Source organism: Rhynchophorus ferrugineus, unplaced genomic scaffold (genome assembly GCF_030347505.1).
Source record: "Rhynchophorus ferrugineus isolate W39M unplaced genomic scaffold, kcgeb_rfMv2 rfM8, whole genome shotgun sequence".
In the NCBI taxonomy this organism is placed as follows: Eukaryota; Metazoa; Arthropoda; class Insecta; order Coleoptera; family Curculionidae; genus Rhynchophorus; species Rhynchophorus ferrugineus.
The window spans coordinates 480,158-499,415 of NW_027472587.1; the positions used below are offsets into that span (position 1 = coordinate 480,158).

The 19,258-nt window shown below is 30.9% G+C and overlaps 1 protein-coding gene across 9 annotated transcripts in view; it reads right to left on the reverse strand.

Annotated features, from left to right (window-relative positions):
* Nucleotides 1–19,258, reverse strand: part of LOC143201430 (uncharacterized) — a 108,023-nt gene that overhangs the window by 51,500 nt on the left and 37,265 nt on the right. The window contains exons 1-2 of one of the 9 annotated variants that reach the window (XM_076412502.1): nucleotides 9,979–10,097; nucleotides 8,725–8,947 (exon numbers count right to left, since the gene is read on the reverse strand). The exons of 7 other annotated variants lie outside the window; for them this stretch is intronic. In XM_076412502.1, the coding sequence (XP_076268617.1) occupies nucleotides 8,725–8,827 (103 nt within the window). In that variant the 5' untranslated portion in view covers nucleotides 8,828–8,947; nucleotides 9,979–10,097. Of the gene's footprint in view, nucleotides 1–8,724; nucleotides 8,948–9,978; nucleotides 10,268–19,258 lie in introns of those variants that run through there. One more of the 9 variants, XM_076412491.1, reaches the window with a different exon arrangement.

Below are 19,258 nucleotides of genomic sequence, written 5' to 3' on the forward strand. Positions count from 1 at the left end.
CCCAGTAGTTCGTATCATCCATTGAACATAAAAGCAATGATGTTGATGGTCTATTCTCATATAGCTGATTTCTGATTTAGTTTTAGTAGTCCCTGTCTTTCAGAAAGGTCCTTGAAAGGCATGCTTGTGGCCTCGATTTTTGGCCATTTTAAACTCATGGGTATATACACTTGCATTTCTCGCTACGTTTCGAGGACATTTACTTTTGTGTGTAAGCAAGACATTTATGGTGGTTCTAGATGTCCAATTTATCTTTAACTTTATCCTCTAAAGAGATAGATGAAATTGATGCCGAATAGCAGTTATATTCTGAAACATATTTTCTAATTCTTGACATCGGCTTAGCACAGGCATAAAGTTGCTTAAAATGCAGGTTTTTGAAACAAGGGTCTAGCAATGTCAAAAGTGCTTAATACATGCATGCAATGTATTAAAACTAGGCAGAACCTTTTCCTGTTCCAAATGTAACATCTTCAAATCATCGGAATTGCTAGAAGTGATCCTAAGTTTGTTTTATTTGGTCAAACGTACAACTCACCACAGGCACAACCAGCGTTAGTAACTATCGACTAAAAGCGACTTTAGTAATTTACTATTTTTTTACTATCGACTATTTCAGTAGTTATTTTCGTTCAGACCGATTTTACCAATTTTACTATCGGCTGTTTCAGTAGTGTACTTTCAATTACTATTTTCGGTTATACCAGTTTCATTAGACTATGTTAAATGTTGTTAAAAATCATATGCCAAATTAATACTATATATCTATACATAGTATATATAGTTTTATGTTTTGTTTGTAGTAATTTTGTCTTGCTTTTAAATAACAACATATTGCACATTAATATAACAGCATTTTGAAACTCTAGTTTTCAAGATGATCTAGTAATGTAATAGGCAAAACGAATAAAACTATGAATAATGAATAGTAAAATATTTTGATCCATGCAGCACAGAGAATCAACCAATTATCTTCGTCCTTTTCTCTTTGAAAATTAATATTGGAAAGAATTCGTACATCTCCATCTGTTATCACGAATAGTTCAACAATTTTGCCACTATCTGTTTCACTATTTCTACTATTTTCAGTCAATAGTTCCCAGCGATAGAAACAAATATTTTCCAGGTGAACATAAACCATATTTTTGATAAATATCGAGAAATAGTCGAGAATTAGGTCGGTATATCGATAATTATAGGTTTTTCGAAATATCATTTCATCATTAATTGTGCATGTTAAAAATAATGCACGAAGACAAGCAGTAGTTCACTTTAATTCTTCCTAATATTGTGTAATGAAAAATTACAAAATGAAAGAATATGGAGATGCGGCTGGAGAATTTTAACAAATTTTTGAATTTTTTTCATGTTTCATTAAAAATCTGATGAGCTTGTACTTTGTACTAAGAACACTAAAAGTGAACTGAAGTTGCTATGAACAAACCAAGTTTATAGGAATTTGAACAGAAGCGAAAAGAGAGAAAGTGAGAATAAAAAACAGAATTTAGAGGCACCAAAAGGTAGGATACCATTCCATACCCACTATAGCATTGATATTTACGTAAAAATAATGCTATTCAGGAGATTTTCAAAGGCAAACTGGCGACCGAATATACGGAACATTGCATTTTTATTCTAGCTCTAACATGTGATGAATGGATTATATAGAATTAAGGGTTTCGTTTATATTAAAATGGGATTGGATCGGCAGTATTACTTGCACAGTTGTTTCAACAAGTCGCCAGTTCTCAATTTTTTTTTTCGTTTTAAATCCTACTCGTTTCATAACTTATATACAGTGCTATATAAATTAATATATCAAAGTCACATAACGCAGAATCAGTGAAATAAAACGAATTATTTGAAAATTTAAATTACATGTTGTGCAAATATTTGGAATTATATTAGGTTATAAGAATATATCACAACAAAATAATTAATTGAATGTTATTGTGATCATGTATATAGCCCCTCCAATAAAACAATCGATGCAAGTCACAGATGACGTCGAATATACTGCCAAAATACTGCCAAAATACTGAAAAAATATGAATTTCTTTTTAAACTAGGACCGGATATATCCGTCTCATTTTATCCTTGTTAGAAAGGACAGAATGCTGTACGATGCGTTGTACTGGACCATGTCGCCAAATCTCTACAATATTATTTAAAATATTTGTGGTAATAATTAGAGATTATAATTTGACAAACATTGTAAATCAAAATTCTGTCAAAATAAATAAATACTATACTATGGATGTTTACACAAGGAACAGTAGTCTGTAGCAAGCATTCACAGCATCATTTTCCTTATTGTATCAACAATATCATTATTTTATATCCAAATTCTTTTATATGGTACATGGTTCATATGGTTCACTCTTATACAATTTTAACGCATTTAGAAGGTAGTAGAATGCATATTTATCGGTTAATTAATAAATGTTAAATTACACTGATATATATTTAATTAATTGTTATTGGTACTGATACGGTGATTCATTTAAAATCAATTTACCTGTATAAATTAAACAACAATAAAACCACTTCACAACGCACGTTAGAACTAAACAAATTTTAATTGGTTTAATCTGGTTTGGTTCTGTTTGGATACGTGAGCTTTTGGATTTTGATAGATTTTCCATATTTTGCTTTGTTATGAAGCAGCGTGTTCGTTGATTTTAAGATAGTATAAAGTAAATTTGTGATAAAAATTAATAATTTAATTTAACAAATATATTTTTAGAATTTGAACCACTTTTTAAATTGTTTTTTCATTAGAATTACTGAGTTGTTTGGATTTTTAAATTTAAAATATAAAATGAGGATAAACGGTTATAATAAAATTAAGAAATATATATTTTTCGACAGTTCAGTTAGTTTTTTACTTGCTTAGTTAAATTAATAATAATGTAACCAATTAAAACTGAAAAATAGTTCTATATCTTTATGTACATAATCCTTCTCTACGTTTCTCTGCCATAGGGGTGTTGGCCATTGAAAAAAACATCGATATTTTTAAGAAAAAACAAAAATGGCGAAATACTAGCCTAAAAAATATATGTTATTTCTAAATTTCATAAAAAGTAGTAATATTTTATATAAAGCTTTAAAATTTATTATTTAAGTACCAAAATTGATACTAATTTTAAGAATTGTTAAAAATTACATAAAAATATCGATATATCGATATATCGGACAAGAAAATATCGGCCAAAAATATCGATATTTTTTTCAGACTTTTGAAGTGAAATAAAAAAATTAAAGAATTTGTATGTTATTGAAATGAGCCGGATGGTTCGGATTCACAATTGAACTTGGAAATATTGCCGTGATAGTGTTCTGGAGTATTTTTTGATTTTGACATGGAAGAAATAAATAGGATTGTTTTTTTCTTTATTATACATTTACTCGTGAATCTTGTATTTTTATGTAGTCAAGTAGTTAAAGTTAGTAAGAGTTAAAACCTCTTATCACTATTGCTTTTAAGAATTTTGCATACGTCTGACAGCTGATCGCCGTCTGGTTGTCAGATGTACGCTAAATTATTCAAAATATTAGTTACAATTATTACAGGTTATAAACCGGCAAACATTATTTTAACACTTTATTTTGATAAATTTTAAGTCGCTCCGTAATGTACTTTGTAATAATATTACTATTTTTGAAAATGCCGAAAACAATTCAGGTTCACAAATTGATTGCGGATTTAACAGGTTATTTTGAAAAGGAACGAGATAACGGAGACAGTGATGAGAGTGGAAATAACTAAAGGTATGCACATATTAATTGAATATAACTGTAAAAAATAGTATTGTAGTGCGTGAAAGATTTGTGTGCACAGATATTATTGTAATTGTTCAAAATTAAACATAAGCATTAGCTTAGAATATATGCGAAAAGAATGAATACTAACTGTTTTGTAGATATGGTAAAAGCATTAGACATAATTCAGTGATTAATTTTATGAAGAATGGTATACACAGATAGTAGCAGGATAAATAAAAATACAATGATACCAAGATGATTTGCCAAGTAAACACACCATCGAAGGAAACAAGAAATAAACGTAAAAAGTAAATATGCTCTCGGATGAAAGTAAAATAGGTTTCTCAGATATACAATTGTTAATTAGGTAGATTAAGCCTCCAGGGGGATAACACTACATAAAAAACGCGCCTAGAAGCTCTATCTCATGGTTGGTGTAGAAAAGAGATCAGTGTAAATCAAACAAACCAAACCTACAAACTCTTTTACCTGTGTTCTTAATTGCAGTTTTAAGCCTTTCGATAATATATGTATTAAATGTACTATAATGTTAAAATAAATTATATTTTATAACATTTTTTCCAATTATTTTATTTTGATTAGAATTTTCTTGTATGTCAAAGTCAAACTGAGCAAAATCAGCAACATTGTAATGTTTTGACGTCACAAATATCCATGACGGTTTACTAAAAAAACTTTCAATAGACTATAGTGATCATTACAATCATTTAGCAAGATCTTCAGCAATCATAAAGGGACAATATGATATTTACAAAGAACAAGAAGAACACTGGTTCAGGATTAGTGGAGCGGAGTTAGTTAACTAAATTATGAAAAAATGATTAAATCTGTTAAAGTAACCTTACTTGCTATGCGAGCAATACGCCGTTGTCTCGCTTGCACCTGATAATATGTCTTTTCGTGCGAGAAAACCATATCAAACAGCACGAAAGTGCCATGCAAAAAAAATGCGTTAAAAACACCACTTATTATAGCTACATCAGACACCATGTTTACTATTTACGTGTACATTTAGTAAATATATGTTTCTCTACATTTGATCGCATTCATTGATTGCCGACCAATAGTTCAAGCAAATGTCAATCACTATTGGTTATCTTATCGTAAAAGAAAATTTATATCAGTATTTTATTATATTAGAGTCAGTGTGACGAGAAAATACGATATTTACTTGTCAACCACAGTCATTGTTACGGAATTATTTAAGTATTGAAAACAATAAAAGTTTCCGTTGAAAACAGAAACCTGACCGGTTTGTTTTTATTCTTAATGTTATATGTGTTTATTTATCGCTGCATTTACAAAACTATATGGTAGAGGAACGTTACCTAACAATACACCACGTATAATAAATATATTATCTCGTTCTTATCGCACCTAAAAGTTATCAATATCAATATTACATGTGTACCGGAAAATTTACAGAAACGATGTATAAAGAATTGTTTTTTCACCATGAACATATCAACATATCTACTTAATTTATGGAAAACATAGATCCAATAAATAAATATTAGGTGATCATAAAGTGTTTTTGTGCATATGGTGAGACCAACAAATTATAAAGTATTACTAACCGCCAAAACTGTTAGAATGAATCTGTTACTGCAGATGTGTTAGATGAATAAATAAAACGACGTATTGGTGCTAGAAAGATCAGCAGTAGTGAATAGCGACTGTCAAGTCATCTTCTTGCATGATAACACTCGTCCACACTCTCTAAGGATTCGTTGGGCCTTCTTGTTACAGTTCACATCGATGAATTATATTTATAGGAGGGATACTAACGTCATTCAGTTCAACATTCAGTTCAATACATGCAAGATTCTTTTAACAATCTCTGAAATAACAAGACCTATAAGACAAGCACGGTCTGGCGTACTAACGTCAAGATTATCACCTAGAGGTCTCACCTAGGCTTTTCTAGAAAAACACCGTTTCTGTTGATTCTTGGCATTTTATAAAATAGGATAATATAAATAGGACAGTGTCTGATAGATTAAATTATTGATTAAATTAAACAGAAATTAATAAGCTGAGCATTATGATTATAAAACTAACAAAAGGAAGTCAAACATAATACTTCTTCTCAGCAACATGGCAATCTGTTTCAAAACAATAAACCACTATTTTGTCCATCTACTAGACTATTATTATATTCTTATGTATGAGAGAGCTTCCACCAGTGAACGCAGCTCCCATCCCTCTACACGAATCTGTTGCTGAAACGGGGGATATCGCATCTCTTAAGCCTCAAGTCCTGTTCCACTCAGCGCCACTTGTCAGTTCATTTATATGTTACGCTGGTTTTCTGTGATATTTTTGCTATACCTAGATTCAGATACATATACTTGCTACTCATGCTTTGAGAAATATTGAGCATTTTCCTCAAAGCCTTTCTCTGAAAGCTTTCCTTTCCATTTGCTGTTGCTTATTGGGCCCCATAATCGAATACCGTATATCGAGATTGACTTGAAGATGAATTTGTATATCATCATTTTACTCTCGTTGTATAAATGGGATTGTCGACCCGTTAACCAATACAGACTACGGAGCCTACTGTCAAATTGTTTACGCTTGGACCAGATGTGCTTCTGCCAAGTTAACCTAGGATCCAAGTAAAGGCCGAAGTATTTTGTATGTTCCTTCTGCGGAATGTTTCCATTGAATAATTTTACCGACGGGCAGGTTTTCCTTCTCAGAGTATAAGTGACCGGTGTGGACTTGGTTTAGTTGCCTTTATTCTCCGTTAGTCAATCCATTTCTCGATTTTATTCAGATGACAGGACAACAGTGTCGTCAGCGTAGGTCATTATACTTCATCATGAAGCTTCTTCGATTAAGTTAAGATGAAAATGTAGAATAATATGAATATGGAAGTATCTTTTTGTTTTGTATGCCGGTCCATCATGTCACATTTTGTCAATTGCTTGAGTTATGCCCAAAAAGACAGCAGAGCATTATAGTCCCTTTTCCAGTTATCTACTGATAACGTCTACAATGTACGGATTACTTTCGCGACCGTTCCATGATCCTCACGAGATCCAAATTGATGACTGGGAATTATGTTATTTAGGTGCTCCTTCATTCTCTTTGGAATAAGTGTTTCCATTATTTTGCAAATTATTGGGAGGAAGATTATAGGTCTTTGCCAGATCTTATCCTGTGGTGGTTTTCCTGGTTTGGGACCATTACGACTTGGGCAATTCTCCATTGTCGTGGGGAACGCTCAGTAGTAAAGCAGGCACTAAATTGTTTTGACGAGGCACATGGTTCCCTTGTGCGGCAGATTTTTCAAGAGAGCTGCGCCGACAAGATGGTAGCCTGATGATTTTCAGTAGCCTAATAGGCGTTATTTGAGCTTTAGGCTTTATGGTTATAGATATTGCTGTCTAAGAAGCATATAACATGTGCAATGTTCATTTAATAAATTCTTCCTCTATAATGTTCAAATGATTCCTGCCCTATTTGATTGATTTTAGCTGTGGTTCTTCGATCTTTGTCTATAGATAAAGCTGTCTTCTGGTAAAATGAATAATTTTCGCAAATTTTATCTTTACATCTTGATGTGCACAATTTTGAAATTAAGTTCAATAATGAATTCAATAGGTCACTAATAGAAATTATGTAAACCCCAACCCTAAAAAGTCCGAGAGGCTGTTGGATCGTTAATTAATAATAAATAAAATAAATAATAATTCACTAATAACATATTTGTATTTTTTCTTGTAAAAGATGAAACGTTAAAGAGGCAGACTTAAATTGTTAATCACATTGTTGACGCATAGATGGCGATCCTTATAACAAAAATGTGGCGACTGCCACGACCCTTTAGGACACCACGCATTCGCCAACAAGTTCAAAGTTTGGCAACGCCGGCGGATTGGTACCATGTGGTTCCAGACTATAAAAGACCATCACGACGACGCCTCGCTCTCGATCCCGAACTTGAAGCGACATCAGCCGAAGACCATTTGGTTCTAGCTGGTCAATTTAGTAAACTAAAAAAACGTCTCGCTCTCTTTTCTTTTCTCCATCCCCTTGTAACAGTACCACTTCCACAGCGCTACCGTACTTCCTTCACCTTAACCTAATATCCTGTCAATTATGTATTTCTTCAACCAGTGTTTTCAGTTCTCGTGCAGATGCATTCCGAAAGTAGTAGTGAGTGATCGGACAAACAATCGCATTGACAACCACACATTTCGACCGACCGACCAGACGAACATTCCTACAAATACGTGGCTTTTGATGCAATGAAACTAACAATAACTTGGTACAGGAATTATAGTAGAAACAGGAATAACGTTTTATTTTCTGATTACAAAATCTGGTCCAATACGACAGAAGGGTAGTTCTTCTAACGGCGGGAAAAAGAGGAAAGAGGGTTTTCCGAGTTACATTTGAATTTATACCTAGCTGAACGCGATGGTGCCAATTACATCACTTGACACTCGGCCAGTATAAGGCATAAGAAGAAGAAATACCCTTCGGTGTTGTCGGTTTTATTTTTGGGCTTTACGCGTTGTAGTGTATGGTAGGTTGTCTAAGCTGCCACAAATATTCAAGTGGTTATTATTAGTTTTGAATTCGAAAATTGGCAAATAGTCCGTAGCCATTTATAGTATTTTTAGGATGCTTGTAATCAAATCTACAAATCACAGATTTTTATGTTTCAGTGTTGAATTGCCGACAAATTATATTATTAAAAGTTAACAGTTTATTAGATAAAAACATATTTATTGATAGTTCAATTCAATTAAATAGATAAAATTTATGAGTTGAACTTATATCTTTGTTTTTAAATATATATTTTAAATGTAAATATAATAGATTTTATAGCAGAGGTTTAACTCTAATATATCTGTCTGATATAAATGTCGAACAAACAAATATTTAATTTAGAATGGCGAGATCATTAATAATATAACTTACCACAACAATTTGTCTTGATATACTTGCGAACTTTATAAATGAGAGCTAAACACAATACACCAACGGATATTCCTACACCAATTCCAGGGTAATTTACAACCATTCCGATATGTTTCACTACAACAATACTTGGTGAAGATTTGATTGCTTCTATTTATCAACCTGGTCTTTCTCTATTTAATTTATTATCTAAATGTATTATACTTTGATTAAACCAAGATTCCTAAAAACAAAATGAATCACAAAAACTGACTTACATTGTCTATAAATAGAGAATCTAGTTATTTATATCAGTTGAATTGAGATAATAAACTCATAAACTCAAGTGTGTTCTTTCGATTACTTGGTTCTACAAACGGAAATTGGGTACCGTAAACTTAACGCAAATAACTATAGAGAATTTAATAAATTTGACGTTTAACTAAAGAAGGCGATGAAGTATTTTTTTAATGATGCGTGTGAAGTTTCATAGAGTTCTACCAATTTTCTTAGTTTACTTCTTTCGACCACTGGTTCCGGTCAATGATTCAAGAACATATGTAATTAACTTCATTTGAAGAAGCCAAGGATATGAACATGAACGTACATAATAAAGAATCATTACTTTATCGCCCAATACCTTATTGTTTCACAATACGTTATTTCTCTCTGCTAATACGACGTTTTTTAATTATGATTTTGAGATACTCAGGCATGACGATAAAAGAAATAATTATCGATCTTGACCTAAATATCCTAACACCAAAGTTCTCGTTGGAAATCAACTTAAGAAGACCCTGTATTCTGCTTCATCGATACTATAATAACATTGTTTCCTCATACAAGAATCTGTCACGTTAGTATGAAGGAATTAATATTTTTCAGCGACCTTTGATCACATATCGTTATTAATTTAATATGACCTCATGTTCTTGTTTATTCTATATACTTCAGCATCGCAACAGATCTCAGTAGTAGTTTAAATTAAACATTGTCGATGATGCTTTTCGATATTTCTTCTAACCTGACGTCTTACTCATTTTAAAATAAATAACAAGAATTAAGTAATAAAGTTTTAAGAATGTTAACTACTTCAATAAACTTTGTATGGTCTTACATGCCCTATGCGAGTCCATAAAATGATTACAATAAATATTTAAAAATAACGAAAGATATAATTTGACTGTACTTACATTACAGTGAATTTTAAGGTGATTTTATTGGAATAATCCTCGTAATCGGATACATACATAATTTGTATTAAATCGCACTCACCACAGCTATAATTACGGTTCTGCCTCAGCCTCTCCTGCACTAACACACTGATACCACTAAAGTTATGATTGCTGAGCATATCCTCTTGTATCTTGATGCGCTTTTGAAAGAATCCGTATAGCAGGAACATGATGATGATGAAAAACAGGAACAATATGTACACTTCTGCGGTGGCCGACATGACTAACTGGACGAATAAATACAATAAAGTTTGCCCACGCACACTTAGATCCCGTCCGGTGTTTAAGAGCAATTTAAAAGGTAGGAAAAGCCTTATGGAGAGTCGACCGACGGTTTCGTTCGATGTACTTGGTGGAACTTGATAACCTTATAATCTTCCTCCTCTTAATTATTAACTTTCACTGATAACTATGAGGAACGCGTAAACTGATAGATCCTAATGCAGCTATGTCCGATCTGATTTACAGAGTGCGATAGTAAAGAGTGACTGGTGATGTTATTATTAGCGTATAAAGATGTGTGGTACTGCTGAATGAAAAAGTAACGGGAACGATCTTAATTATTTTAATGTAATTTATAAGTTTTCGAATGATGATGGTTTGTTGAAGGATATTCGATTGACCTTAGGTAATACTAATTAATTTTGTACGGTATTGGTTTTTAGTGCATAATGGTTTTATATTATATTGTTAATTCTATTTTAATCTTTTCAAATAAATAATTGTGAGTTTAGAAAATACTATTCAGTCACTGTTTTCGTTTTTAATTATTATTTCTAATGTCGAAAACATTTTTCCTTCACTTTCGAAAACATTTTGCTAAGTTTAACTTTTTCAATATGGTTCATATAAGATCCCAAGTCTTTTTAAATTAAATTTTCGAGTCTCCTTTTTTACTGGCTAACAGAAGAAAATATAAAACTACAAAAGACACATCGGCAATTCACTCTTTAGGAATGCTCCATTTTCCAGAAATTAAGAAATCTTAGCGAAGACGAACAAAATTCAGCTGAAATATTAACTAAAATCAAAATATGAATATAAATTATAGTACAGGATGTGACCGAGATTTCACAATATCAACAAAATTACCAGGATAGGGTAAGTTTCAAAGCTCACACAAATGCTGAGAATGTAAAATGTAACCAGTTATCTAACGTGGTTTGGTAGGGTATATTATATTTGTATATATCAATATTAATGTATGTACATTTGATAAGAATATGTAAAGAATACTGATACTATTGAAGAAAATATTGTATATATTTGGGGTATGTAGATGCTACTATGATTATAAATACATATATGCTACTAGATGAAAATTACAGTTACAAAAGAAGAATCCAGAAACACAAGGTTTATTTAGTTAACACATTGATAGTGTGAAAAAACCAAAATGCACGAAAATACATCAATATTATGTGAATATACATAATTAAATATATGGACGCTGTTACTTCGATAATGAAATATACCTTATTTGACAAGTTTGTTTGGTTTGTTTATATTTTTTCAATACCGCAGATAAAAGCTTTTTATATTGATTATATTAAGTTAATATTAGTTATTTTAAGATAATTAGCGCGGAAAAAATATATATTAGCAAATTTAACCAAAAATAATATGTATCTACTGATGTGAGTTCATTTTTATTTTCCATCAAGTTTTTCAACTTTTAATTCCACTAATTGTCCCAAAGTACTGAAAGCACTGAATATTATAGTAGTATTGTGATGACTTTTTCTTCAAACAGAAACAATATCCTTAGCTAAATTTACTTCTCAGCGAAATACGAGCTTATAAGCATTAAAGGCGTCATATATAACCAAACTAAATTCAAATGCAAATTCCAAAAATTCAAATTTTATTATCACATGCGCTCAATGCTTGAATTGTATAGATATGAATAGGGTATAGAATTTACATCAACTTCTAGTTTAAACCCAAATATATAAAAATGCTAAAAAATCTAATAATATTTTATTTTTGCTGTTTTGTGAAAGAATATCAATATTTTCTTAAATCAGGGTCTTAATAACATTTTTACAGATTATCAATGTTTGATTTTTTGTGTGACCTAAAGTTTTTTTAATCGTGTTGATACACTCATATTCCTTTTTGCAACATTGACTTTTTATTTTTGATAACAATAAATTAACCAACATATTTTAAATGATATTAACAAATATGACCATCATGCATGCCTTCAAACCTTTAAAATATATCCTTGAAAGATAATAAACAATACAATAAACCTTAAGAAAAGCAAATTGTTTTGAAAAAGTTTAATTATATTTTAGTAATCTAAAGCAAGCGTATTATATTTTTCACAAGTTATAGTACTGTCATAATTATAATCCCAAAATTATTTTTTATGACACACCCCGATAAACAATGTTATTGCCATTGCATTATTAATCGTTAACGTTTGTTTGCTAAATGATAACGCCTAACTCTGAGCTGGGAATATTTCATACATGTTATTGTCTATATATTATTAATAACTAATACAATTTGGAGAATACGAGGGTTTTGTAACTGATGTAATACTTTTCTCATTAAATTTTGTGTTTGATAAGAGATGGCGCTATAGATTAAATTCATTGTTTTGTTTTTTAGTTAACTGTCAATGTGAACAATTGTTTGGCTAACGATTGATTGATAAAATAGGCGTCTTTTAATTTTAATGGATGGCACTTGAGTATATTCTATAATAATATATATCAAATGGGCTGAAAAGCCCCGGACCTAATACACAGATGGGGCTAATTTAATTGAATTCACCGCTTTTTTAGTTAGTACCAGCCTTGAAAAGAAAGCTGCCAAATTTTGTGATATTCTACTCATAAGTTTGTGAGTTATTATGCTAAGAGTGCCTCTACTTTTGTTATTTTCAAAACAATGGATCAAAAATAATTTCGAGTTTTAATATTACACTGCTTCCTGATGAGAAGAAATACCGTCTAAGCGAAGGAATGGCTTGAAAAGTATTATAAGGACTCCGCTCCATCAGAAACAACAGTAAAACATTTCTGACTTCACATGTGGTAGTAGAGACACCGATGATGCAGACCGCAGTGGTCGTCCAAATAATGTGGTAACACCCGAAAACATCAAGAAATCCACAAAATGGTTTTGAATAATCGAAAAGCTCTGCTCAAAGTGGATTCCGCGTTTGCTCACTGTTGATCAAAAACAAAAACGAATTGAATTTCGAATCGCTGCCACATCCACCGTTTTCATCAGATTTGACTCCCAGCGACTACTGGCTTTTCGCAGACATCAAAAAGATACTCATCGGTAAGAAATTTCGCTCGAATGAAGAAGTTATCGCTGAAACTGAGGTCTATTTGGAGGCAAAAGATAATTGTTTCTACAAATGTGATATTGAAATGTTAAAGCGGCGCTGGAATCATTGTGTGGCTCTCGATGGAGATTATATTGATGAATAAAGCCAATTAAGAATAAAAAGAAAACGCATTTTCTTTGATACGCCCGGGACCTTTCAGCCAATATGTTATTAGTAGTGCATTTCAAAGCTTAAAATTGAACTTTTCTAATAAAACGACAAATTTTATTAAATATCCAGACAATAGTTGTGCATCGTCTATGTTTTGTGACTTATGAAAATAATTAACAAGACAAAATTTTATTGTTTGATTTAATTAGACTCTTGGCGACAAATAATCAAAATACAATACTGGTTGTTGATGGTTTAGTAGTGAGAAGTGACTTCATTGGTATATAATATTTGATGCTAAACCAGTTATTTTTTGGTATAGAATTATCTTTGTGTGTTAATATTTCGAGTCAATGTTCACTATTGCGTAAACATGTGTAAGTTAAAATGGCCATTTTTTATTATATTACTACTTCTAATTTGACACTCACTATCCGTTAACAACCTAACAATTGGCAAACAGAAAACAGGCGGCGGTCGCGTTCAAAAATAATATTTTTGGAGATCCCGCTTTGTCACTGAAAACACAGTGTTATAAAAAACTTACACAATGGTAACATAAAAAATATAATATAAAATACAGCCCCCGTAAAGAAATCAAAATGGAATTTCCTTAATCAATGATATAATTAAAGAAGTTGTGAGTGACCTCAAGCAGTTTAATATGGTTTAACAATAATGTTTAATGAAAGATCCCTAGTATACCATTCTGTTGTGTTGATTAATTGTTATGAAAATCACTCATTTGTTCTGTTGCTAGTGAATGCGAACATAAAAGAGACGCTATTGATAATATATTGCAATTATGACAAGAATATAACATAACAGGGTCATGCACATAGATAGGGGCACTTTCGACAAATGTATAATTAAAACCGTCCTCATACAAAGCGGATGACAAATCAGAATCAGCTTGATATTAGCTCTATCAGGGAGTGAATATGAAATGTATAAAAACAGTTAGTAGTTTTTTAATACAAACATAATTTGTTACAATTATTTCAAATGAAACTATTAGTCTGAAAAGTACCGAAGAGGTCTAATGGAACTTCCGGATATTGTTTTTAAAAATATACAATTTTTAAAAACATTTAATAAAATGAAGGAAGAGTTATTTCAATTTGTGTATTTAGATGACACGTGGATATTTCAGAACGGGACCAATATACCCAATGGTTACTCATGACAAGATAGTAACGGAAATAGTGTTATGACATCAAAAGTTGATGCAAAAAGGTAAACGATGGAATAACAATTGATTAGGTTTTAATAACAATTCATTGCAAATATATTGTACTTCAACAGGAATGGTTAATAATACCTTCGGTTTGGATGAACTTAATCAGACACATTGAAGAAGAAATTGACAAATGATGGAATTGTGAACAAATGTTAGTTATTCGCTTGAATGAAACTTTTTGAATATAATATGATGCTGCGAATTTCTAAGATAGGGTGATGAGAGTGGAAACAAGTAAAGGTGAGTATACAAGTGTAATTGTTCAGAATATACATGAGCGTTTGGTTAAAATGTGTCAGGAGAGAAAGAGTAGTACCTATTCTGCAGGTATAGCAAATGTATTAAGGAGAATGCAGTGATTACATATATTTTTATGAAGAAAGATGTATCGGAATGCCTCTACAAGGAAAGACTGTACCGAAGGACATAAGAACTAAGCGTAAAAGGGAAATATGTTTTCTAATGAAAGTAAAATATATTACTTAGATATTCAAATGTTAATTAGGTAGATTGAGCCTCCAGAGGATACAACTACAAACGCGCCTAGAACTCTAACCCATAGGTGGTATAGACAAGAGTTCAATGAAAATATAATCAAACACAAACCTAACCTACAAACTATCAAAACTGTTTACTTTGGACAGACTGTTAATACTGGATAGATATGTTTAAATTTAATGCCATTTTACCAATAAATTTTTAAATTATAATGGTTTTAATAAAAAACTACTGCTATTTTCAAAATAATGGATAAAAAATTATTTCGTACATTGACAAATTCATTTAGATATTGATTTCTAACAGGAAAAATATTATTTAATCCTAATAGAGAAGTGAAGAGAAAATAATGATATTAATATAGTGTAATAATAATAGTCACCTACGGGAGAGGTAATAAACTAAAAATGCTTTCATGCACTTTTGCTTTAGAAGAGTTTGAATAAAATTTATCGCTCATTCCTAAACTAATTCCTAGTGTGATGGTATTTGTTGATTGTTATGCTGATACTGAATGCTCGAATGCTTTGATTCCTGTTATTTCGGAAAACACAAAAAAGACTACAACAAACTTTTTACCAAAACAAATTGAAATTGCTCGTGGTTGCTCACTTTTTAAGATATCAGAAGGTAAGAAAAATTTTCATAATTTTCCCATTTCTTTCGAAGGAGGTTTACTCTAACCTCACTGGAAACAACGCTTCTAAAATTTGGTGGGCTATTTGGGATAAAGATTGAGATAAATGAGAAAAAAATATTTCTTACCATTAGTACATACCAAAATCAAAAATATTTAAGCCAAAAGAAGAGATTATTTTATCGGAATGTTGGAGAAACTATGAATGCAGAAAGTTTCACTCTTGCAATAAGGGGTATTTGAGCAAAACTTAATTGTTATTGTTATTTAAACGTGTTATATATATTGAGAAATATGTCATTTATAACATAAAAATTATTAAAAAAATATTTTCGAAATTATTTTAATTGTATAATCTTTGTGCGAAAATGTTATTTAATCAACTTTATATATGCATTTCAAATTAAAATTTTAAACTAATACTGAATATATAAGTCAATTACATGAACGTTTGTCAGAGACACAAAAATTGCCATTTTTAGGGATCTACTTCTACACCTATGATAATGTTAATTAGAAATCAATATCAATGGATTAATCAGTATTAATCTCAAAGGATTGTTAAAAGAGTTGTTGGTTGTGTAATAGATAACATATTTCGGATTTTATTCTTTCACTTGCTCCGTTGTTTCTTTGTTGTTACTGTCACATCTTTCTTTGAATTTCTTCATTTGAATGTTGTATTTAATATTTAACTGTTCGTGTGAAAATAAATATTTTGAAATTTGTTTTAGCTTAAGCCCTTTTATTTATCTTTGTTCTTTGCTTATTTTAGTTATACAGGCGTCCATACAACATATATCTTTGTCACTGTATCCAGAGTTTTCTTTAATATTATATCCTATATATCATGTTTCATAGATTGGACCAAGATAAATTCCGAAGCTTCTTTCATAATTATCAGTGTGCATTTGTGTTAAATATTGAATGAAACAACTATTTTTTGACCTGGTTTAACCACATTGACCATAAGGATATTTAAATGGGACATTGAATTCTATCTGCCATATTCGCCAATTACTCAATAACCTGAATAGTATCTCATATCACAAGAAAATACCAGAAAATGGATTGATGTGTGGATAGTCTCAAAAGATCATACTCACTCTAGAAGCTTATTGTTAAAATTGTAACACAACAGTAAATTATAAGGAAATAGTCTCTTAAAAGTATATTTATATTTAATATATACCTATGTCTATAAAATTGCGTAGAAACACCACAGAAATCCCTCTCAAACTTTATACGGTAAGATATTCCACGTATTTTGACATGTTAAATGATAAATTATTTTTATTGTTAATGTATAGAAATAGATAACGCATGTGATCATCAATCAATTCGCGTGATAGTTGATGCCTCGTAAACAGTAAATTTATCTTAATAAACCGAATAAGCCATTATAATTAATAGAATTATATACACCATATAGTTTTCTGTTATTTTGGATAAAGACTCCTCAATGCTAAGCTATCAATTCACTAAATGAACAATATATTATAGGTAAGATAGTTAATAATTTTTGATCTTAAGTTTGCTCTAGGAAGCTTAAGCTATATATTGCTTAAGTTATATATAATTGAATAATCTTAAAGTTCAGAAAATATTTGGCCTGATAGATAAAAATATTGTAAATCAGCCGATATATTTGATGACGAAATTATCAGATGTATATCAGTAAAAAGTTGAGATATTTTGAAGGCCAATTGATTTATTTTTATATATAGATGCAATTTTTGTCTTGAGTACTGGGAATTCCATACAAATACTTATAATAACTTTGCAACTTACTTATTTTCAATTAATTTGTCTTATCAAACACATATATTATATGCATGTATTTTGACGATCATAGCGATATGTATTGGTAAAAACGAGTATCAATGTAAACAAATATTAAATTTGATAGTTTTAATAATAGTTGTTAATTTAGTATTATTGAGTTATTCAGTATAAACAAACGCTAATCTTGGTACGCTCCGAATTCATCCAACACTTTTTAGAGAATAGGTGATACTTCATATCCCAGTTGTCGTTTTTGGTTCTGATAGAGTTAGAATACAATAAACTGCAAGACTTATTGGACGAGAATTGGAAAAAAAATGAAGGTATCGACAAAACCTAAAAGGAGGGAAAACAGCTATTACATGAAATGACTGAAAATGTCATTTCGAACCGTTTTAAAATGCTGATTCTTTACTTGCCCGACAACAAGAGGAGTTTTCTATATCATATTGTAACTTGCAAAGATGGAAAAATTTCTACGACAAACCCAAGTGCAAAAAGTTATGGGTTGGTCTAAGAGAAGCGTCCATATGGTTTCGAAATGGTAAAGAAGTGTGAAAATGGATTAGTTATAGGATTTAGACATGTAGCCATAAAATGCCATAAAAATTTATCATGAGTACATGCAGGCACCTAATATTTGTTAAAAATCAACATAATACTACCACAATAAAATAATGTATCACCCGATACATTCAAGATTATGCATTAAAAACCAATTCAAATTAGTACCTCACCATATTCAAGGAATTTCGATCGATAGTCTTGTCGTGAGTGGTATTTTACGTTATGCTAATGAATCACGATAAAAACACGCGGCACATACTGGTCTTTAATAATCTAATGCTATCATAAGATGTATAAAACTTCACCAAACACAATGCACAATTGTTACTGACAAATCGAATGTTGTTTATTGTGATAAAGTCGAAGTAGAGGTCACCAACAACACAACCGCTTGACTTAAAACGAGTAAAAGTGAACGAGACAAATTATGTAAATTATACAGGAACAGGTAGGAAAAGCTCCAATGCAAATTAGCACCGATACACACGTACATACGTACATAAATGGTTAAAAATAGATACGTCAGTTTTTTTTTATTGTTCACTATATACTGAATAATATTTGTTTTACTAATACTACTATAAATTTTCGACATTATAAACTTAACGTCATTGACGAGTTAGTCGAGATCACTATACAGGTTGGTGTTAAAGTTCATATGTTTTTCATTTTTGAAAAGTGCCTATGTGTACGTTTTTTTAAAGCGAATTTATTCATGTAAATGTTATAACAACAATAACCATTATTTATAAAATTCATTTAATATCCGAGCTCTACTTATTTTCAACAGATTAATGGATGCAATTATGCGAAGAGATTAGTGTTCAATATTATGCTTCAAACTCCTTGGCTAATTTGAGGTTCGCTGATGATGGCGCTATATTTTCTGATACGACAGGTCAATTGAAAAGTCCCCGACCTACCATAGTAAAATACATTTTTTTTGTCAAACTTAGTTTTATTATTCAACATAATTCCATTAAAAGGTGATACACTGATTATAGCGACCCTCGAACTTTTCGATACCATTTTTTTAGTACGATTTGTCCCTTGCTTCAAAATAGGCCTCAGTCTCGGCGATCACCTCTTCATTCAACGAACATTTCTTCCCAGCGAGCATTCTTTTCAAATAT